At 38.9% G+C, this 23753-nt stretch overlaps 1 protein-coding gene across 4 annotated transcripts; it reads right to left on the bottom strand.

Annotated features, from left to right (window-relative positions):
- Positions 1-1675: 1675 nt before the first annotated feature.
- Positions 1676-21620, bottom strand: tmem33 (transmembrane protein 33). Of its 4 annotated transcripts, none has more exons than XM_052037831.1 (8): positions 21458-21620; positions 17393-17446; positions 15653-15747; positions 13804-13991; positions 12114-12181; positions 7196-7329; positions 6973-7056; positions 1676-2953 (listed from the first exon to the last, which is right to left on the bottom strand). In XM_052037831.1, exons 2-8 carry the CDS (start codon positions 17432-17434, stop codon positions 2824-2826), a joined length of 741 nt encoding a protein of 246 aa, XP_051893791.1. In that variant the 5' UTR covers positions 17435-17446; positions 21458-21620; the 3' UTR covers positions 1676-2823. The 4 variants fall into 4 exon arrangements, with proteins under 4 accessions (XP_051893791.1, XP_051893815.1, XP_051893808.1 ...); XM_052037855.1 differs by having other exon boundaries at positions 21527-21596; XM_052037848.1 differs by lacking the exon at positions 21458-21620 and adding an exon at positions 21284-21371.
- Between the last annotated feature and the right edge of the window lie 2133 nt (positions 21621-23753).

Here is a 23753-nt window from a genome sequence, read left to right on the forward strand (position 1 = left end):
TAACTTCATGGTGCATTGGCAAGGCCTAAAATAGATTACGGGATGAAAGTTAATGAACTCCAATGATAAACATGATTAAAAATTGGATTTTTGTTCAGAAAGAATGTAAAGTACATCAAGTTAATAGAGGAAATCAGTGCACAAAACATGATCTGATGCTGAACCATAAGGATGAGGCATAGGTGCTGTAGTCAAGGGAAACATTAGCTGGGACGATTCCTGATAATTCTCCCAGGTAAACTGGAAAATGAGAAAGTTCAAAATTAGGTGTTTTTATTCAATAAAACCACTGTGTGTGATTGCTAATCTGCTGAAAACTTTTTCTGTGGGATAACAATGACTTTTGCTGCCAAGATAAAAGAAGCCGGAGTATCTACACCTACATTGATTGTGATCATATGGTGAGCTCAGACAAGAGAGGCAAATAGGCCAATTTCAAATATTGTTGAAAATATTCCAATGTAACCAAGGTGTCCTTTTTGTCTGAGAGACCCTTTGTACTCAAACACCTTCACTTCATCCACCAGAATCTCCCAGCAGCCAGTCATTCTAATTCCACCACCCCACTCCCCCCCAGTACCGACATCTATCCACAGTCTCCTCCACTCCCAAGTCTAGGCTGGATGTAAATTAGAAGAACAGCACCTCATATTCCAACCTGATGACATGAACATCGAATTCCCTAACTTCCAGTAACCACAACCCTCTGTCCCTTAACCCCTTTCTGATCCCACTGGCCCCCATCACCCTATCTCTTTCCCCTCCCCCACCCTCTGCATCTGCCCATCACCCACACATTCCTCCCACTGGGTCCACTCCCCCACCCCGCTCCCTTTATTCCATAGTCCACTGTCCTTTCCTATCAGATTCCTTCTTCAGCTCTGTCACTTCCCAGCTTCTTACATCATTCCCGCTCTCCTCCCTCCCTCACCTGCCTATCACTCCCCTCAGCTAGATCCACCCATCATCTGCCAGCTCTTGCTCCATCCCTTACCCCCAACTTTTTATACTGGCCATCTCCCCCCTTTCTTTCCAGTCGAGATCTCGACCCAAAACATCAACTGTTCATTCCCCTCCATAGGTGATGTAACTTGGAGCAGCCTTGTGAGGTAAAGGTCAGCCTCACCAATCCGCAACAGCAACACCTACATCAGAGGTTTGATGAGATTGTTGGAGCTGTTCCCAGGTAAACAGAGCACTGAAATTTCAGGGGAGGGTAGATTAGAGTGACTAGGCTGTAGAAAATTTCACTGTCAATATTATGTCAACAGTAATGAATAGATCCAGAGAAGAAAAAGGCCAAGAGGGTCCAGCTGGATCAAAAAAATCTTCAAAGGAGTATTTCCAGAATTTTCTTCATTTATTTCAGATATCCAGCAGCTGTGTTTATTTCTTTAAATATAAAAGCAAAAAAAAGGTCCAAGTATTCTATGTAAAGAAGTTTGATTATTGCAAAATATTCATTGGTATTGAAATGAAGAGTATTTTAATTTGCAATAAGACAAATAAGCAATATTTCAATAGATTGTGTCAGTTTAGCTTGGCAGAAAATTCTGCAGTCTGAATGAAATATGGCAGGAAAATTAAAGTGCAGTAATGACAGGTATGGCAACCGAAAACTGCAAAGTAAACTGGAAGACGACAATAACTGGTTTGTTGAAAATAATGCAACCACTTCAATGTTAAGCTTTATTAGGTACAGGAACTTCAGTCAATAAAATTCCCTACAATACATATCACAGCTGGGTTGACAGAACAAACCTAAAACAAAACACCAGCACTACATAACAGTGTCATAGTCAGTCTTGCATTGGTTGGAATGAAAAGTTGGTTACATAAATATTTGGTTCACCATGTATGAAATTTTAAACATACAACATTTTTAAAAAGCTTATTTTTAAATTTCCTAGCTAATTTAGCTTGTATTTCATTATTGTGAACATTCTATACCAATACAGGTTCAGATAGAAAGAATTAAATTTTGCCCACTAGAATGCAAACGATTTCAGTGCAAATTGCTGGTAAAAGTTACATGCATTCAATATACATCATTCAAATATTGAAAACCTGATATAAAATCAACATTAGATCCTTTTTATGCAAGATAGTATGAAACAGATTTCAGGTGCACTTTTCAAAATTGTTAGTCCTCAAATCCCAGTGAGCATTTTTTCTGCCATGACCACAGCACAATTTGAAATTCATACTTTATTAATATTTACCTCAATTAATCTGTAATCTGATTAATTTGTACCATCTCAAAATCATTCTGGTAAGCCTATTCATTGGGTATTCTGATAATTGGGAAACAAACATTTAAGAGAAATAATGGGCAACCAATGCCACTTTATTGGTACTCGATTTCACACAACACTTCAGGATGCAGTGTCAGATGTGTAATCCAGCCATTCAATGAATTGGACACCCTATATATTAATGTACAAGGTCTTGGGTACAGACAACAAAATCGAAGGTTGTGAACATCCAAACAATCTTACACCAAGACCAATTACCTTCAGTGCCATTTTTCCAATACTGACTAAAAGCAAGTCTTGATTTCACCATCATTAAATCAGTTAAAAATTAAAACCCATACTAACATCTTAGTTGTTCAACAGCTTAGCCAACCATTTTCATTAAGCAATTTAATGAAAAACTGAAATTCAGTTTAACAAATTTTGTTTCAGACAAAGATAAAATCTCAAATAAAAGAGATTCTAAAATAAACAAGCATGTGGAATATATCTAGGCTGACAGCCAGTAACGTTAATCAGTTGCTCAGCATATTTATTTATCTTTCATAGAGGATGTGTTGTTTCCACTTCAATTTGTGGTGGGAGCCAATCGACTTACAAAAGAAATACAGTTAAGACACATGTTTCGCAAAAATCCAGGGCAGGCAGGTTTCATGATTAAATGTTCCAACAGCAATTTCAGTTCTGAAAAGAGATTTCTGTACACCAAACACAAATAAGAGTGTTAACAACATCTCAGAAGGGTTCAGATTATTCTTAAATTTTATAATTATCAACAAGAGATGGCAGCAAGAACTAGAAAAAATACAAGATAACTTTTCTAATTCTAGTTACTAGAATATTTCCCCCAAGTTAATTGAAAATGACAAGGTGAACATGAAATATGTTTAATGCTTATTATTTACAGGAAATGAGTCCAACTGGATGCTAGCATTTACTACAAACTTTGCAAAGACATTCAAGGTGGGAAACAAGATACCACCTTGAAGCACTGCAGTCTGTGGTGTTGTAACAGAGCTCAGGATTTAGGCCTAACAAAGATGAAGGATCAGTGATATATTTCTAAATCAGAATAGCATGCGATTTCGAATGAAGCGTGTGGGTGGTGACACATCCATGCATCAATTCCCCCTTGTCCTTCTAGGTTGTGGGGGCTGTAGTTTCGGTCACTCTGTCCAAGAACCCTGACATGTTATTGCAGTAAATTTTGTGGATGGTAACGCACTGTTCCAAGGAGGGAATAAACAGGGTGGTGGATAAGTAATCAAACAGATTACTATATTTAGACAGCGCTGAGCTTGTCAAGTGTTGGAACTGCACTTGTCCTGGAGATATAAATTGGTCTCATATGAACACAGCCACCTCGTTTTGTACAAGGCATGTATGTAGCTGAAGGTGGTTTTCCCATGACTTTAGATTTACTAGTGGTCTTTGCAGCTATACTGTTAAAATACAGCTGTGATCTTAAGGGTAGTCATTCACGCTATCTTTGGAATTCAGCTTTGTCCATGCTTGGATGAAGACTGCAATGGAATCAGATGTCAAGCAAATTCAGCCAAGCTGGAACTGAAAATCAGTTAGCATCTTATTGTTGAATACATGCTGCTTCTATAACATGGACAATGATTCCATTCATCCCATTGCTAATGACTGAATGTATATTTAATGGGATTTAAACTGACTGGGTTAGAATTGTCAAGGACAGGATATTTTTGGGCAGGTGTCAGTGTTCTGCCTTTTGTAAATAAATAATACATTAATATCCTGGCGTTCAGAGGGATAATCTAATAGATTTCCATTTCAATTTTGAAAATAAACAGTAATTATTAACAACTCCTTGATGCCAAGTGTTCATCCAGCAATTAGTGAATTTAGATGACAAGGAACCAAACTCACTGATCTGAGACATTACAATATTCCTCGGCAAAAGAAAAAGCCCTTTCATCTTTTTATGATCTCAACTCTTTACAGCCAAAGTATTGGTGCTGCTGTCATGTCTGAAACATAGCACCCATTACTGCACAGCTAACTGACCACAAACAGCAATGGGATAATGACCATGTAATCTGTTTAGTGATGTTGATCGAGGATAAATGCTGTCCAGGAAATGGGGGGGCTTAACGACTATGCTCTTTTGAAATAAAAGCACAGGTTAACTAGAAATGAAGGAATATCATGCAGTGATAATAATGGAGACATTGCATTTTTTTAAAAAAAGGCAGAAGTGGGCATTAAATATTCCTGGTAATAAGGCATTCAGGAAAGACAAAGAAAAAATGGATGGTAGTACCAATTAAGGAACAGATTATACTTCTGGAGAGGAAGGAGGTCCCTGAGGGGTCAAGGAGTCCATCTAGAGTTAAGAAGCAATAAGAGCACCATTACTCTGATATTTCTACAAGCTCCAAATAATGCAAAGGAATAAGGGAGAAAGTCTGCAGGGAAATTAAAGGGAGGCACAAGAACTCTAGAGCGAGGGACATCAACTATTGTAATGTTGTTCAGAAAGCATTAGAGCAAAAGGCACCGAGGAGGAGAATTTATTTTTTTTTAACTACTTTGGGTGAGCTTTCATGATCAGTATATTCCTGCTACATTAAAACATTACTGGCTCAAATTCTGAGGAACGGAGTGGGTTAAGTTGACCAATTATCTATGGGGAAGCACTTAGGAACAGAAAACACAGTATCAGAGGATTTTGATTTGTAATGGATAAGTGCAAAGGGCAATCTAGAGGAGCATTCTTCAATTGAATGGGGATCATTCTTCAATTGAATGGGGAGCACACTTCAGGTGGATGAGGAGGGGATGCATCCTGGGTTAATTGAAACTGACAACTGACAGATAAAACTGTAATAGAGCAATGGATGACCTATAGATTAATCTGGGTATAGCTGAGGTACATTGCACAAAAAGGTAGATCAAAGTCAAAGCACTCTATAAGTTTCTTAAGCAGTGCCTTAGGAGTAAGGATGACTCGCTACCATTTTGATTCTGTGGGTTCTGAGGTAACCAACGAAGCTGAAGTGGGAATGGCTGGCTCCTCCACAGATGGAATGAGTGGAAGGATAGCTTGAGAGCTGATACAGTCCTTCTGCTATTTACGCTGGGCTTTTGTGTGCTTGTGTTGCTTGGGCTCTAGGTTCTCCCTACCACTAGAATCCTCCTCCTCCACTTGAAGCAGTTATGGTCCAGGGATTTCTAGGAGTCAGTGGGGATCTTGCAACTTTTCAAGGTGGCTTTGTCCTTGAATCTTTTCTTCCATCTGCCTGGTCATCTCTTTGCCTGACTGAGCTTGGAACAGTTTCTGTTTCAGGAGTCTGGTGTTGGTAATGCAAACAATATGGTATATGGCCTATCTTACAGAGTCAACTGAATGTAATTAGGGGCTCAGTGCTAGGGATGTTGGCCTGGAAGAGGGCACTGACATCAGTGTGTGAAGATCAAGACCTCAAACCTGGCAGGAAACTCATTGCCTCCTGGGCAGCAGTGATCCCTACTCTCCCCTGTGCTTCTGAAACTTGGACTACCTACAGCAGGCACATGAAGTCACTGGAAACATACCACCAATGCTTTCTCTGTAAAATTCTCCAAATCCTCTGAAAGGATAACCAAGATAAACCAAAACAAGGGGTGAATGACAAATTATCAGCCTGACACGCGAGAACCTAACTGAATACAGACAGCTCAAAAGGGAAAAAGAAATAAGGACAAAGATTGTGAGAATAGACTGACAGTCAACATAAAAAGGATATGAATGGTCATTTATAGACATACAATTGAGTAGTTAAAAGATTTGGACCAACTAGAGAGGGTCCATAAAGGCAATCAATGTATGGGCATAGGTGAAATACTTAAGTACTGCCTTGAATCAGTCTTGACCATGGAAAATGATGCTGTCAATACCTCAGCAAAAATCGAGACCATTGGAGATGCATAGAAGCAACAGGGTTACGCTGAACTTTTAAACATCAAAGGCTAAGCCAGAACTACAGTATTGGGTCCAATTCTCATCACCATAGTCTGGGAGGGATGTGTAAATGGAGGAGTGAATAGAAAAGATTTCCTAGAATGGTTCCAGGAATGAGCGGAATATCAACTGGAGAATCATTGGCCATTTTCCTTTGAACAGAGAAGGTTGAAAGGAGACTTGATAACTGTACAAAAATCATGACAGATTTAGTGCAGTAAATAGAAACTATTCCCTTTAGCGAAGGAGCAGAGGACTAGAGGAGAAAGATTTGAAGTGATTTGCAAAAGATTCAACATAACGTATAGTCAGGACTGCAGGATTAGGTGAAAGGCAGTCAATACTCGATCATTAATAATGAATAGAGTGGTGTACTGGAGAATAATCATGCCCAAAGATGATGTCTTCAGGGGTTAAGAATCAACATGAGGAGAATAAATTCTTTCAACCACAAAATAAACTAGACAAATATCGTCCGCTTCAAAGCAACAGATATTTGGAACAATATCGGCACCAGTTCAGAACAAACTATGCATTTATGAAACTAGGACTGTTGTTATCCTCAAATATGGAATTAAATTCAACAGTAAGGAATGTCTTGTACAAGTCTTTGACCAATAATTATTACTCCTGACAGTTCATAATCCCATTTCTAAAAATAGAATTTGTAACTGCATTCCACTTAACATTGGATATATTTCAAGTTAGAAAAAGATTAAGCACCAACAGAACACTGAAAATACGTACCGGCAGTAGGGGTTTCTGTGAGAGGAGTATCGGAGTGCAAGAAATCTGTAGTAAATGAATGGCTGCAACAAACTTCCATGGCCACTATGAAAGTGCAAAAATGAATAATGATTATAATGCTATCACATTATTACTTTCATGTATGCAAATAATTAAAACTTAATCTATTATTTAATAATGACATGCCAAAAGTACCAATATATTCCCAGTTAAGACATATTACCTTAACAGCATAAAGACTGTGGCCGGCATCAGAAAAATTTCATTGCAAGCAATAAACTTCAAAATATTTTGCTGATTGGCTGAAATTTTATCTAATATGGCCCTCAAAAAAGCCAAACTGCCTGGACCCAGGATCTGAAAGAAACAAGAACAGTTAATAGTTGCCGTAGCCCTTTTAAACTTCTCTGTAAAGTCCTAGACTATGTTCTTCCTAAACCTAAAGTATTCTCTGCAGTCAATCACAATGTAGAGATATTTTCAATAGTCAAGTTGAAATATGTTTTATTCAACTTAGATAAAAATTATTTGTCTTCTAGTTTGGTACTTCTCTGTTGCATGAATTTATTTTTGTAATAGTTCTTGAGCCCTGGAACCCTGCTGCCAGGATAATAATAGCAATAATTCTCGCCCCCATCCCACAATGTGCTTCAGAAATTGGATGCTGATTCATTTGCCAAGCACTGCAACTCCGATGTAGGGTCAGAAAAACTAGTCCAAAGTTCCTCTTAACACTTTTTCCCTGGGATATTTAGAGGGAATACATAAATAGGCCTCCATTAAAAACTCACTCAGACCCCAAAAATGATTATTGTCTGCATTTTGTTTTGGAGAACTTAATATTCCCTGCTTTGGCGTAGACCTGGTCCTTACTAAGTACCATCTTATACTGAAAAATAAATGAAAATGAGAGGCCTAGACAGATTAAGCAGTAAGGACTGTTTTTGACCTAACAAAAAGGATCGATTTCTCTTGGATCAAAAATAAGAGGACAAAGATCCAAGATAATAGGGTGTGTGTGTATATATATATATATATATATATATATATATATATATATATATATATATATATAGATAGATAGATATAAATGAGGCAAGTTGAAGACATGTCACATGAAGAATGAGAAGGATACAAACCTCAGTTCATGATAGGATGCTGAAAGCATAAGTCCTTAGATATAAACATTTCTTGGATGGCTATTTGGAGCAGTATAACATATAAAGTTACATCTGGAATAGGTTGTACCGAAAGCTTGAAGCTCTTATTTGAGATAACACCTGGAAATCTTAGCAGTTTTGTTTATGACAGTAAAGGAATACAAGCAGCAATCATAACCAGGCTTACTGAATTCAATCATTACATCTTTCGCAATGTTGGTGGATCTTTTTGCTTACCTTCAAATGAGAATAATTTCTAACTGCTCTCCAGTTGCTTCACTGGTTTAGACTGAATGAAAACCATCAGGGTACATTTCTATCTGACCTTGGGTTATCAAAAAGGCAGGCTTTTACCAGATAATTCTTGGCACTACACAGAACCAAGAAATTCCTGGTGCAAAGGATGCAGACATTTGTCAAACAACCTCAAAGCCTTGACCATTTCAATTAGTTATTCTTCTCCTTTAAATTGTGAATTAAATACCAAAAAAAAACCAAAGTGTGCCATTTCAGAACCCAATTTTCAATATTTATTAAAACGATCACCTAATGTTTGCCCGTTTTCTTTTAAATTTTATTGTGGTAAGATATGATGGAAATAGTAAAATCCATAGGCAGGAGACACAAGAGACTGCGGATGCTGGAATCCGGAGCAAAAAATAAACTGCTGGAAGAAGTCAGTGGGTTGAGCAGCATCTGTGGAAGCCAAGGCACAGTCAATGTTTCAGGCTGAGTCCCTGCATCTGATTTTTCTGTTTGTCAATTTCCAAAGTTACTCTTAAGTGGTTCTCTAATTCTTGATCGAAATCATATCATAACCAATTCGGCCTGGGTAATATAAATAGTGTTCCCCAATTTATCAATCGCATTATACTCGATTCCTGTTATGGAAAAGGCCACTGTAGCAAAACTACTTGTAGTTATAAACGTCTTCATTTTCACTTTATTTTCTATTCTCAGCAGAACATCATTTGGAACATTAAGCACATTGCATTGATTTTCAAGTATCCACTCATAACATGAGAATGGGGAAGAGCTGAAGACAAATCATGCCTCTTCCATCATAATTCAAATTATACAATTAACACAATCACACAATGAAGCAACTTAACTTATTGCAGGCACACATGACATTGAAAGAAATATTTTTAAAAAATCATTCCCCAGATGCAAATATCACATTCTTTTGTTCATCCCAACTTGCTCTGATAAGAATAGAAGACCACCTTGTGAATTGACTATGCTAAGAGTCAACTACATTTGGTGTGAGGCTAGAGTCATGTACAGATCACACTAGGCAAGGATGGCAAATCTCTTTCCTAAAGAATACAATTGAATCTGTTGTATCTTTAATGACAATAACATCTTCAGCCACTTTCATCATCTTGCTTTGTATATTTAAAAAAAAATACGAATTCAGACTTTCAAATTGCAACAATGGTATTAGAACACATGGTTCATATTATTAGTCCAGCATCTGAAATCTGGAAAACTAGGTCAGGTACTAGTTGGAACTATGTGAGACAACAACACTACTAAGTCACATGGTGGATATTTAAATCTCTTGCCAAGTAAAAGCAAGGACCCCTAGTAAAACCGAAGTCAGTAAGTGTCGAGGGAAAGAACAAAAATGGTTGGACTTGTACATCCCTCTAAGGGAGATGTCAGATCCAGGGAACTCTTGCAGGAATTCAAGGCAGCTTCTTAGATCACTTACATCCTCCCATTAGGTCAGAATTTAGGACATTCACTGACAATTGCACAAATTCCATTCACAGTTCTTCAGAAAAGCAGAAAAGTCCCTGCCTGCATGCAGCAATCCAACATGTCTACAAGAGGTCAGAGGCCAAGTTCCCTGCAGTAAATGAATCACCTTGTGACACCCCAAATCATTCTACTATCTAGGTCAGAAGAGTGATAAAATACTCATCACTTGCCTAGATGCATAGTGTCAACAAGAGAAGGCAAAGGTGCATGGGAACACTACCATGTGCAGTCCCCCTCCAAACTGTACACCCACCCTGACTCAGAAGTACATTGCCAAACTTTATCATCACTCAGTCTCAATCCTTGAACTTTCTACCCAACATTATTGGAATATCTTTACCATTAGGACTGTAGCAGTTCAAGAAAGTGGACTACCATCATCTTCAAGGGCACTTAAGGGTGGAAAAAATGTTACCATATCTCAAAAAATTAACAGAAGCCAAAAAGATGATTCTCAATTGGAGACACGTTCGTCACTCGTGGTTTTGAAAACTATTTAGTCAAGTCAATTAGCACTCAAGTCCCAACATGTAGAAAACAAGGTATGTTGAAATCAGCTGGTTCCCAAACTTCTAACTGTTGCAGTTAACTTCTCAAACTAAGAAACAGATTCCTACTAGCAATAAGGCAATCCTCCCTGATTACCCATAACCCACATAAAATGCTTTGGGTATTTTCTCAATCTTGCCCACCAGTACTATTTTGTGCCCCCATTGTCTTCTTAATTGCCTTTCTTAATACCTGTCCCACACACACACATTCTACACTCATTACAAGGCCTCTCCTAATTCAATTCATTAAACCTGCCATAAGCTACTTCTTTTTCCCCTTAATTCAACCCTCATATCCCTTGACATCTGAGGTTCTTTGGACTTGTTGGCCTCATCTTTCACTGTTACAAGAATATATCGGACCTGAACTCTCAATTTCATTTTTGAGTAACTTCCACTGGTCTCATGTAGACTTACCAGAAAATAGCTGCTCCTAGCTCATTTCTACCAGCTGCCATTTGATAGGAAATGAACCTTCCCTAATTTAGGATCTTAATTTCTGGTTTATCCTTGTCCTTATATATAACTATATAAAAAAAAATTTATTACGACCACTATCTCCAGATGCTCTTCCAAATGAACCTCACTCCATTGGCGTGGTTACATCCGGAAAGATTAGATCCAGCACAGTTCCTTCTCTAGTAGGACTATTTACATACTGACTCAAAAAGCTCTTTTGGACGTACTTCAAAAATTCTGCCTTCTAATCCTTTCACACTAAAGCAATCCCAAATTGTTAGGAAAGTTGAAATCTCCTACTCCTGTTATCTTTTTAATTGAATACTTATGTGATTTGCCTATGTACCCACTCCTCTATCCCTTGTTAATTGGAAGCTCGTAGCACACCCTAGCAAATTGATCAGCCCCTTTCTGTTCCCAAGATCTACCTATATGGCTTCATTTGAAGAACTTTCCAAGATATCATGCCTCCTTACTGACTGAATGATGAGTAATGTAAAGTCACCTCCTCTTTTATATTCTCAATTTCACACCTGAAGAGTATTTTTCCATTGGAGGAGAAAATCAAATGATTGGGCAAATAATCTACCTGCATTTTTTGAAGATCTTTTCCATAGTTTTAATAGACTATCTTCATTCTGGCAGCCAATAGTATTAAGAGTATAGTATAAAAACATTTGAGAGTATACATAGCATTAACTGAACCTCAAATACAAAAACAAAGAAGAAATTCAATTCATTTGATATATCACAATAGAAGAAACAACTGCACAAATGTGGGGTTCCAAAATAAGATCTGGACTTTTGTGGGAAGAGGCCTCAAGGAATGATTAGAATTGGAATTTAACAGTACTCTTTTGTATTTGTCAATTAACATTTTTCCTGCAAGATTTGTTCTAAAGGATAGTCATTAAAACTCCAAGGTAATAGGATTAAAAAACTTGTGTCTTTAGCTGCACGTCCTTAAAAATGATCAACAACAAACCAGTCAGATTAGAGACTAGTGTTAAAATTATCTCATGCTGCCATGGATAACACCCTAGTCAGCTTTCTCTCTCATTCTGGAAAAAGGAAAACAAACCATTCAAACAGTTTTTGAAGTCTGTAATATAAAAAAAGGAACATGTTTCACATTAACAAAATGTCTATACTTTTCACCAGAGTAGCAAAAGGAAGGTGTTTCTTCTAAAACAGCAATACTTACATCAAAAATTTTCTTTGTATAGGCTGTAGCATGTAACAGAGAAAATAGAAAAACTGGAAAAATACTCACTGAAGGAGACAGTTAAGGAAGAAATTATTCACTACAGTCAGAAAGTAAAATTTATATTAATGGACCTACAGATTTAAAATTAATGATACTGCTGATAGTATGATGTACCCAGAAACTCCACTGCAAGAATAATGCACTGACACTTTAAATCCTCTTTCACCTCATTTGAGAATCGCAAAACACTACAGAACCAAAGATCATCTCTAAAGCCTAATCAGTTGTTGCAGAAAAACTACTTTCCACACATTGCCCTATGCAAAACAAATTAAATGAACAAGTGTCTGGATAACCTACAGCACAGATTGCAGAATCTTCCAATGTGCATTCAATGCATCAACAGAAATGAACAGGTACAAGTGTATTCCAGTTTCATTAAAATTTGACTTCCCCCACCTCCCCCCACACCACTCAACAGCTATCCACCTCACAAAATGTTCCAAAAGAAACTGGAGACTAAACTGTTGTGTTTTTTTTAAATTTCAGCCATATCTAGTCTTTATTTAAATGTATATAATTAATACCTGACTTGTGTATAGAAATACCTAAAGCAGCATTTTAGCTGATGGGTGGAAAAACAATACTAGTTAGAGAATGGAGTACATATAAAATGGAGTGTTTATTACTGAACTTTCAGCTGCAATAAAACTCACCTAAATGAACAAAGAGGCCTCAGCCTATGATCTCTAACTGATTTTATTTTAAAGAAAAAAAATGTACCACTAAATTCTTTGGAGTTTCTAGAAATATTGCTCCAGAAATCTAGGAGGGAAGAGCTTAGGATCTTGGTGTTGAGGAAAGAAATTTTGGACCAACGTCTTGGGAAAGAGCAAATAGACAAACAAATGATGCACAAAATAATTATGGTGTAAACTCAAGTAGAAAAATGGGTGGACGTGTGAGCTTGGTGAAAATTTGGGATCTAATGGTTCAAGCAGAAAAGTAGTTGGATTCCATTCTACTGTCCCACTGAATGCTGCTGGACATTGCTTCCCTAATCCTACCAAAATCTCAACAACCTACAATACTGTCAAGTCCTGGTCCTCCAAACAGCTCCTTCTCAGGTCCTTTGTACTCCCCTCCTCAGAACACCATATTCAGTGCCAGAATCTCCCTTTACAATGCACACAAATCCCAAGACATCTCCAGTGATCAAGTCTTCCCTCTTCAACACCAACATCCCAGATTCAAGTCTCTGGACCAATATTCCTGGAAACTCTCTCCTTGATCCAGGGATCTGGCAACTTACAAAAACACTACACTCTCTTAAACTGAGATGCTCCCATCAAGGTATTGTAAAAGCACAAATGAAAGAGACACCATCAGGCATTTGGTTTCCAGGATCACATGTGGTGCAAGTATTAGTGCGTGGAAAAAGCTCCTTGGCATAAAGACCAACTGCTTATAATAGTCAACTTAAACTGATCGATATCTTATTTCCACGCATGCACACCAAATGAACTTCTTGGAGATTTATTTTTAAATGTGAAAGTACATCCACTTTAAACTTAAATTTCATTGACAAGAGTACAGATAGAAAGATCAGTTTAACACACCTAAAGATTTTTATCTTTTATGGCAGTGTTTTAACTCCACTTTAATGCAGCCAATATTTAAAGGATACTAGTAACTGGATAGGAGTTGACAAAGATTAATGAGAAAAGGAGATAATGGCAGCTGTCTTCCAGCAGGGCCTGACTCAGAAAAGCACGGCTGAATTGGAAGTGAGGTAAACGTTGATGTAATCGAAGTGCACTGGTAAGAGCATTTGCCAGCAAAGCACGTTGGTAAAAATTGGCAGCCTCATATAATCTGTAAAATAAGGAATCAGATTTCAATAAATCTATTAGTCACCAATGACTTAAGCAAGCTTCACAAATTATATACTACTTTGCAAAGGAAAATCTTGGGATTTTTGGTCTCATATTCACGTTCAAGACGACAATGATTTGCCATAGGTACAATGCCACAGGCTGTTATCAAAAGTGCGGATTGTTCTATGGAAACTGATAGCGTTAATACCTTGCATTTCTTCATGCTAGCCTGATCCTAATGATGGGGCCCTGCACAACTCTGCTTAATACAACCATCATTTTATTTTTAACAAAAGAAATATATATATACACCCACACTCCAAGAATTATTGAATAGAACTCAGGAATGGCAAATCGTTATCTTCATTCAGGTGTAGGGCCCCTGTCATTAATCCTGCAAAAATTTAACTTTCTCACTATAAATGAGTAAGTGAATCAGAAACCCAATGCTTTGCAGTTCAAAACATAGGCATTATAATCATAACATTGACATGTTGTGGTCAATGCTCAGTTTTCAACAACTGAATTGGATATATATCATTGTCTGAAATTTCCTATCTAACAGCACTGTGGGTGAAGCCATATTTCTGCAGTTCAAGGATGCAAGCTTATCCCCCATCGTATTTAGGAATGTGCAACTAGTGGCAACCTTGTGGAAAAAAAAAGCAACTTAGCGTGTTATTGAAGACATGGAGGGCAAAGCCATGAAGAGATTTAAAGGTGAATTTTAAAACTAAATCATGACAGACTGAGGGCCAAGTTAGATCAATCACCACAGGGGTGATGGATGTACGGGACTTGAATGTAGATATGCACAGCAGAATTTTGGATGAACTCAAGATTAGGGAGTGCACAAAGTACAAGGTTAGGAGAGCACTGAAATAGCCACATATGGAAGTGACAACAGCATTGATGAAGAATTCAACAGTTAGCTAAACCAGGGACAGGTGAGGGTACCTTGCCTTGATGAAGCAACTCAACTGAGGGGCCCATGATCATAACTAATAGTTGCAAAAGCAAAGTACCATGAATCCTGCAACTCTTAAATAAAAACAAAGTGGAAAGAAACAGATTTGACATTTCAGGGTTGATCATACTGTTGGCAGGGAAAAAGGCATTAACTTCAGTCTTCCTGATATTTAACTTCATAAAGTCCCCAGGGCATTTCACGGGTGCATTGTCAAAAATAAAAATTGACACCGAGCCACATCGATGTTAGGACAGGTGATCAAAAGATTGAAAAAGTATGAAGAGTGGGCATCCTTCAAATACCATGTGTATGCACAAAGCTGCAAGTATGAACTATTTATTGGTTTCTACAGCCTTGAATTAACTTCATTATTAATGCTATGTCCTTAGCCATCTCCATTAACAAATAATAACCTACAAATGACCAAACACGTACAATTCCACACTTTTCTATTATCCTCTAAGTCACCATTTGGTTTCCCACACCAAATGCTTCCATAAAACATTAAGCTAACATTCTCAGCTTATAAAACAATATATGGTGTAATTTATCAAAATGCATTAATATCTCAAAAATAATTGCACTAAATCAATGCTGTATTACTAGTATTTAACTCATATTTCAATACCAATAAGACTTCTGCCTTCATTGTTGATGCTAATTCTATTAACTTAACGAGTGCCACTTACCCCATAAAAGGAAATATAAACAAGATGGAACAATACACTGTGAAAAGCCGAGAAAGCCACATGGCAGCCTCCAATTTGTTCGCCATCATGTATTGCTGAAAATGTGAGGAGAGATTTGTAATTGAATTATGAACTATTATTAACAAATACAAAGATGCCAAAAACCCAGTGATAAATGTACCCTTATGCAGTAATCAAGAATGACATATGATCCAATTGCTAACAAAAATAGTTATTGCATGAGATTAGTGGCTAACACGATTAACAAAAAACATCTCAAATTTAGGATAATACATACATATTCCAAAACATTAATTTCTATATTTCTATTTCAACAACTGCAGTTGATTATGGAATCTAGTACTAGGAGATAGAGCCTAAAATTTAAAGCCAAGCCTTTCAGGAATGAAGTCAGCAAATAACAACCACTTGAAAGCATTATCTTTCATATAGCAAAAATATCACAGGAGTGTTAATAAACAAAAAATCAAGCCACAATAATAATATTCATGGAAGAGCGCAAATAATTTGGATTGTCACAAATCAATTAGATCAACCCAAATAAAGCCTTTATTTATATAACTCTCTTGCGTGCAAAGCATTTTTGATATCCCAGACATGAACAATTCTGATTTGTGAATTTGGATGGGTACTTGAATGTGCAAGCATAAGCATCAATGGCAGATGCTCATGGTTAACTCAGAGGGTTATCCATGATTATCCATTTTCAACAATGGTTTTACTGTTAACCAAATTAACCAAGTTTTAGAGTAAATGCAAATTTGTTGTTTTATTTGACAGTAGGTATTACCAAACTATTTAAGAGTGAGGATGCATAAGGCATCCCATAGAGAATTTAATCCTGGAGTATAAATGTCATCTTATTATTCAGGAGTATAAAACAGAGACTAATGGATTTCTCTTATTTATCATCAGTTTGAAAGAAGGAATCATAAACCAGTTAGGGGTAACTTGGCTGGAATATAATGCAACAATTACCCCAGGACTTGAAAAGAATTGCAAATTTTCATCATTTTCATCTATTGTGTAAAGAATAAAATGAACAGTTTTATTCCAATTTATATCCTACACTCTTATTTTATCTATCATCTTTTCCATTATTCTGCTAAATCTAAACAAATTATTATTACCACAGATTACTTAGCCCACTGATATTTTGATACACTGCTTCAGTTAATTACTTCCAGTTGATTCAGTAATTAACTAACAAGTTACATGCATTACTTATTACTACTGCAAATGTTTAAAGAACTACACTAAAGTGTTTAAAAATCACCTTACTCAACAAAGCAAACACACCATAGACAACCACAGCTGTGCTTCAGCTGAACCAACAGATTTATATTCCCTGTACCAAAATTCTGAAGCTGAATTTCTCAAACTTCGACGGTAAGATGTATACTTGTTCCTCCAGATTAGTCTAGGCATCTATTTAATAGCCAGTAACACATCCACTGTTATCATTTCCTGATGATGATCCAGTGATTAAAAAAAATCAAATAGCATTGAAAAAAATAAGGAAACTATTAGTGAACATGCTCAGGTGATCACACTGATATGGAAACAAAACTTAGATGGATAAGAATGTACTTGGTTTACTTCAAAGTGTCATGTACAGGAGGCAAAGAATTTATGAAAGATAAAAATATAGTCAAATCAAAATTGGTTACTCAGCTGTATCAGAAACTGCTAACAACCAGAGTATTTTGTTGTACTCACCAAGATACCGCCCTGGGGGCCGTTTCTAGTTGAGTCTGCCATATCAGAATAATGCTGGAAGAGAAACAAAGTCTTATTTAATCAAACATATTTAAAAAAAGAAAATATTAGCCTGACCGTTCAATCCTCTGCTATCTGTGGGATGTTGTCAATACTAAATGGCAAGCACATTTCTCAACTTGACAGCCGCAGTATACATTTCAAGGAAAATGCTACATATAAATTAGTACACTGGACATCATAACATGTACACTACACCTGATGGTTTGGACTTTCCTATTATCTTAAATTAAATGTAAACAAAAATGATAGTTTCAAAGAATTAATTTTGAATTTACTGCAAATTCCATTGTCATGACAAAAGCATACACCCCAACATTCACTCAGTTGTAAAACCAGATCTTCCTTGCTACAGATTCACATTATGCTCGCAAGTTCTTTGTGGAGGTTGCTAAGCAATATTTGTGTACTACATAATACTACCCTTCACAAAGAATATTCAAATTCACTTTCATTTAAAAACTCAGCTTGTTCTTGTTCCAATATATAAAACAACTCTTATAGCAGGAATAAATTCAGAACATGTTGGAAAAACTCAGAAGGTCGGTTAACATTTTGGCCCAATGTCTTTCAACAGAACTGAGAAACTTAGGAATTAAATTATTTTAGCTGCAGGTAAGGTAAGAGATAGAACAATGGGAATAATGTAAAAATGGGCTGAGGTTAAGTGAGGCTGAATGATACAAGTGATGAAGGTGCATTAGTCACAGATGATAGGGTAGCACAGCTAGAAGGGCTGCTACCTCACAGCTTCGGCTATCTGGGTTCAATCCTGACCTCCAGGGCTGTGTGTGTGGAGTTTACATGTTACTCCTGTGATTGCTTGACTTTCTCCAAGTGCTCCGACTTCCTTCCACGTCCCAAAAACAAGCAGGGTGGTAAGTTAATTGGCCACTGTAAATTGCCTGTTATGCATAGATGAGTGGTAGAATCTGGGGAGAGTTAATGGGAACGTGGGGAGATTAAAATAAGTTACAGTAGAATTCATGTAAATATAGGTACTTGATGGTCAGTGGGACTCGCTGGACCGTGCTGTATCTCCTCCATGATAAAATGTTATGCCTGGAGATGCAAGTAGAAGATGAATGAAGACAGAAGAGAAAAAGAAAAAATGCTGGAACTGTGAGATACAGACTAGGGATGCAAAACATTCTACATGCTGAAATCTGAAATGAAAAAACATTACTCAGAAGGTCAAGTAACAATTCTATTTCCTTGCTCCAGAGATGACAGTTAAGCAGGAAATAAACAGGTTGCAATGTACATTTCAAAATGCTCCAATGACAAAGCAATAAGCCATTTTTACCTTCAGCAGCACCAAAATGTTATTATATGCAACACACACAAAATGCTGGAGGAACTCAGCAGATCAGGCAGCATCAATGGAGGGAAATAAAGAGTCAATGTTTCAGGTCGAAACCCTTCATCAGGACTGGAAAGGAAGAGGGCAGAAGCCAGAATAAAAAGGTAGGGGGAGGAGCACAAACTGGCAGGTGATAGGCGAGTCCAGGTGAGAGGGAGATGATGGATGAAAGGGAATGATGCAAGAAGCTGAGAGGTGATAGGTGGAGAGGCAAAGGGCTGAAGAAGGAGGAATCTGGTAGGAGAGGAGAGTAGACCATGGAATACAGGGAAGGGGGTGGGGAATAGGAGTGGGCAGGTCATGGGGGTGGGGGTGGGGCCACAGGAATGAGGGAAAACAATAGCAAGGGATGAGACATCAAATTCTATGCAATACTTAATCTAGTTTGTTTGAACAAAAAAAGAGCTAATCAAATGATCAATTACTAAATGACCAAGAATTATACCAGATATCAATTTCAATTATTTTTCATAATCAAAAATATAATCTAGGTTTTTGGAGGGAATTTTTTTCCTTTCACTTGTTATTTCTTCCTTGATACTTCACAGCTAGTCTGCCCTGAGTCCATTTTATATCTGGCACAACATGTGTTGATTAGATCTGGAAGTGAGCAGAGTATTGCTCAAATGCATTATCATATATGGTCAGTAACTTTTCTGCCTCTTTTTAAGCACATTTAAATTAAGAAAGAGAAGCAGGGGGCCATTTGTCCCTTATGTCTTCTCTGCCATTCAATAAAATCACAGATGATCTTTTAATTCAGTGCTACTTTCCTGCACTAATTCAATATCCCACAATTTCATGCATGTCTAAAAACCGATTGATCTCTGCCTTGAATATATTCAGTGACTGAGCCTCCACAGCCCTCTTGGACCAAGAATTCCAAAGATTCACTACCCTCCAGGTGAAGAAATTTCTTCTGTCCTGAATGGCTGACCATGTGATGCTTCAGACTCTGATCTCTGTCAAGACCCATAAGAATTTTGTATGCTACAATGAGAGCACCTCTCATTCTAAAATCAAGAGAGTATAGGTAAGGTCTGAATTTTTCATATGACAAACCTACCATCCCAGGAATCAATCTAGTGAACTTTTTCCTCGTTCTAGCTTTAACTTCTCCTCAGAGCCATAGAGAACAACCTTTCCCTGTTTTTTTTGGCTTATAATGGATCTTACATAAACATTGTATAAATTCTTAAAAACTCCAGACATTGTATTAAAGCCTATGAAAGTAAACAAGTAGTTTCTCAATCTGCACAACCTCAGAAAGGAAATTCCTTCTCATCTCACTCTGAATTCTGAAGCTATACCCACTAAGGGAAGTACACCTTTGTATTATCACCAAATTTAGCTACAGTACACTTCATCCCTTCAACTAGATCATCAAAGGTCATCTAGATAGAAATATAAAAAATATTGAAAGGTACAAATAGGGTCAATGGTCAGAGTCTTTTTTCCTGGATGGAAATGTCAAATATTAGAGGGCATAGGTTAAGGTGAGAGGGGCAAAGTTTAAAGGAGATTTAGAAGCAAGTTTTTTTTTACAGAGGGCAGTAGGTGCCTGGAATGCACTGCCAGGAAAAGTGGTAGAAGCAGATACGATAGCAACTTTTAAGCATTTAGACAGACACATGAACAGGCAAGGAATAGAGGGAGATGGACCTTCAGCAGACGAATAGAATAAGTTTAGAATGGCATCAGAGTGGGTCGAAGGGCCTGTTCCCATATTGTACTGTTTGATGTTCCACATTCTATATTAAATTGTTGAGGCCACAGCATTGATCCCTGTGGCACCCCACTAGTTACTTATGGCCAATCCAAAATGACCCATTTATTTATACCAATATATTACTCCCAAACCCATGCCTTCTTATCTTGCGTTGTAACTTTTAAAGTGGCTTCTCACTCCATGCTTCTGGAAATCCAAAAACACCACGAAATTTGCTACACCCTCAAAGAACTCTAGTAAGTTTGTCACACCAGTTCCCTTCATGAAACCGATCTGTCTCTGGTTGTCTTATGATTTTCAAAATGCCCTGCAATTAGCCCTTCAATAATGGTTTCCAGCACACTCCTGACGTCGAATGTTTTCGGTTTCCTGCGTTCTGTCTCCCTCCTTTCTTGAATACCAGGGTAACAGTTGCAGTTTTCCAATCCTCTGGGACATCTTCTGAACACAGGGAATGTTGTAAATAACAACCAACAGGTCCACGATCTTACACAACCACTTCCTTTGAGGCAACCTTTCCACCCGCCACAATGCAGCACCCTGCCTTCACTACCACAGGAGCGTGGGCCCAAACCTGCACACATCTCCCTACCTTGATCGGCGCCACCTATCAATCATCAACCCACCCCCACCGTGAGACTGACGAGGCCCACGGCTTGTGCCTTTGCCGACACGAAGGAGCGTGTCTGCACTGTACCCCCAGTGCAATGACGACGACTCTCGGCCTGTACCTACCTACCTCCCCCGACCTCTCCAGTGACAGAAGCTGAATGGGACCTACAACCACCACCCGGGCTTCGGCCTTCAGCAGGAGAGACTGGGTGAGCGACCTCTGACCTCCCGGGAGCTGCTCTAGAAGGTTCCATCCCTTGACGCAGCGTTTCCCCGGCAACCCGACCTCGGGCAACCCTACCTGCAGCTCACGCAGCGGCGCCAACAGTCCGACTGAGTCAGGGAGGGGGGGAGAGAGAGGGGACCTGACCTGACCCGCACCACGCCGCTCGCCCGAGCTCCCCCCACCGCCGGCTCCCACTCCCGTTCCGCTTCCGGTCGCTGCGCTCCGCTCCCCCCACTGCCCGGACGGCGTTCCCTTCTGCGCAGGCGCGTGCTCACCGGACGCCCCCTGCCGGCCGCGATTGGCGTCGTGTTGGTGCCGCCGTTGCCCCGACCGATCGACCGCCGGGCGTCCAGCTCCTGCCAACTGCCCGGCCATGCACTAGCGGTGTGAGATCCCTCGGGGTGGGGCGGGGGGACCCTGCGGCCTACCTGTTCTGGTACCAGGGCAGGCGGACCAGCTGTGTTGGGGAGATCCCTCGCAGGCTGGATTGGGGGGGAGTGGAGGTCTCTGACGGAGCGGCCCAGGGGTTGGGGAGACCCTACCCCCCCCCCCCCCCCCAGCGAGGGGAACCCTTACCTTCTCCACGTAGTAGCCGGTGCCGATGTCCAGCAGCACATGGTCAACGTCCTGCAGCTTCCCCGGCACGTACATCTGGGGTGTAGTCAAGGAAGGGGGTGGGTGTCAGTGAGGGGGGGGGCGTGGGGGAAGGGATGGGGGATGTGGGGGTGCACCAGCGGTGTGGCCGCCCGGCATCCCGGATCAGATCTGTTTCCTGCACCCGTTTCGCGGCTGGTGGCGGCCGTGTCTGGCGCCGAGCTCCGAACTCTACAAGACAGGCGCAGGAGAAGGCCACTCGGCCCTTCCAGACTGCCCTGTCATCTGTCCCAGGCTTCAACTCCTCTGCCCGTCTTCCGGAGCTCTCAAATGCTTGATCAGCTACCTCTTCTGTAAATACCTCTGGCGATCCATCCTCCACAAATCTCCCGGGTAGAGAATTACAGAGATTCACCACCCTCATTCAGCCCCTTCAGAACCCAGCCTTTCACATTATCCCTCAATATCTTTGTTTCACAGAGAGAGAAAAAAGTTTTAAAGATGAAAAGTTCATCTAGTGTCAATAGCAGGTTGTGAAAGGGTTTTCCAAACTCCCCAGGTTTTGCATGCAAAGTTTTTGAATTCCACAAAGGGCTGGCTCTAATTTTTAGAATGTATCCAGCTCTAGTCACAAGACTCAGGAAACAAACATTTCTTAAGCTTAACAATTAATTTTTAACACCGTTTTTCCATTTTTCTCACCAAAATCTTAACCATATTTTCTGAATCTTTACAAAATGTGATAGCAGAGGTCAAGGGGATGTTCAGCCCAATGTGCCAAGCTTTACTGTATGAATAGGGTGAAGAACAAGTTGCATCAACAGTTGAAAGGCTTCAATGACAGCACTTTTTGCAATGTGCTGTCATGTCTAATTATGATTTGATTAATTATTCAAAATGTATTATTAAAATTTTTGTCCACCTTTTGATAACAGAAACTGACATTTCAATAGTACCAAAAGATGTTTGAAAGAAAACATGTTACAATAAGATGATTGTACTGTGTATTTCTGATTTTCAATTGCTCCACCAGTGGGGGCTGTGCCTTCAGCCCTCTAGACCTTGTTCTGGAGTTTCCTTCCTAAAATTTTATGTCTACCCCTATTTTAAGATCTTCATTAACCCCTGCTTCTTTCACTAAGTCTTTTATATCTCAGTGCCAGTGTTTGTTTGATATAATTTCTAGGCTATGAAGTGACTTAAGACATTTTACTAGGTTAAACAAACTATATAAAAACTAGTTGTTAATCTTGACTCAATTTGGCATGGACCTGACATTTTTACTTCATAATATGTGGACAGATTTCAACCATTTTTGGCACATTTGTGAGTTGAGATCTTGTCAGTCTGTGGGGATTTGATTTTCTTTGCCTTTTTCAAAAGATTTTTGAGCAAGAACCAAATTGAATTATCGAAGTTTTACTTCCGCCAAGTATTGTCATTGATTTTAATTTAACCTTTACCAGCAGATTTCCTGTAGAATTACACTTGATGAGTTGATCTGAAAAGGGGGGCAGTTGACAAGGATTGCTTAGGCCAAATGACTAATTTCCATCTTCTGTCTTCTGTGAATTTCCCTCCAAATATTTCTTGGTACTTCATATTTGTGAAACAGAAACAGAACACAAGGGTCCACTATTTGTAGTCAGTGGCAAAACAACACTTACTGCTGACCTTGAAGAAAGCTACCCATAAAAATTTAGTGATCTTAGCGGCAAACACATCCTTTTCAGCAGTGTCCACTATAATCGTTTCACAGGATCACTAGCATCTTGCA

Source organism: Pristis pectinata, chromosome 2 (genome assembly GCF_009764475.1).
Source record: "Pristis pectinata isolate sPriPec2 chromosome 2, sPriPec2.1.pri, whole genome shotgun sequence".
NCBI lineage: Eukaryota > Metazoa > Chordata > Chondrichthyes > Rhinopristiformes > Pristidae > Pristis > Pristis pectinata.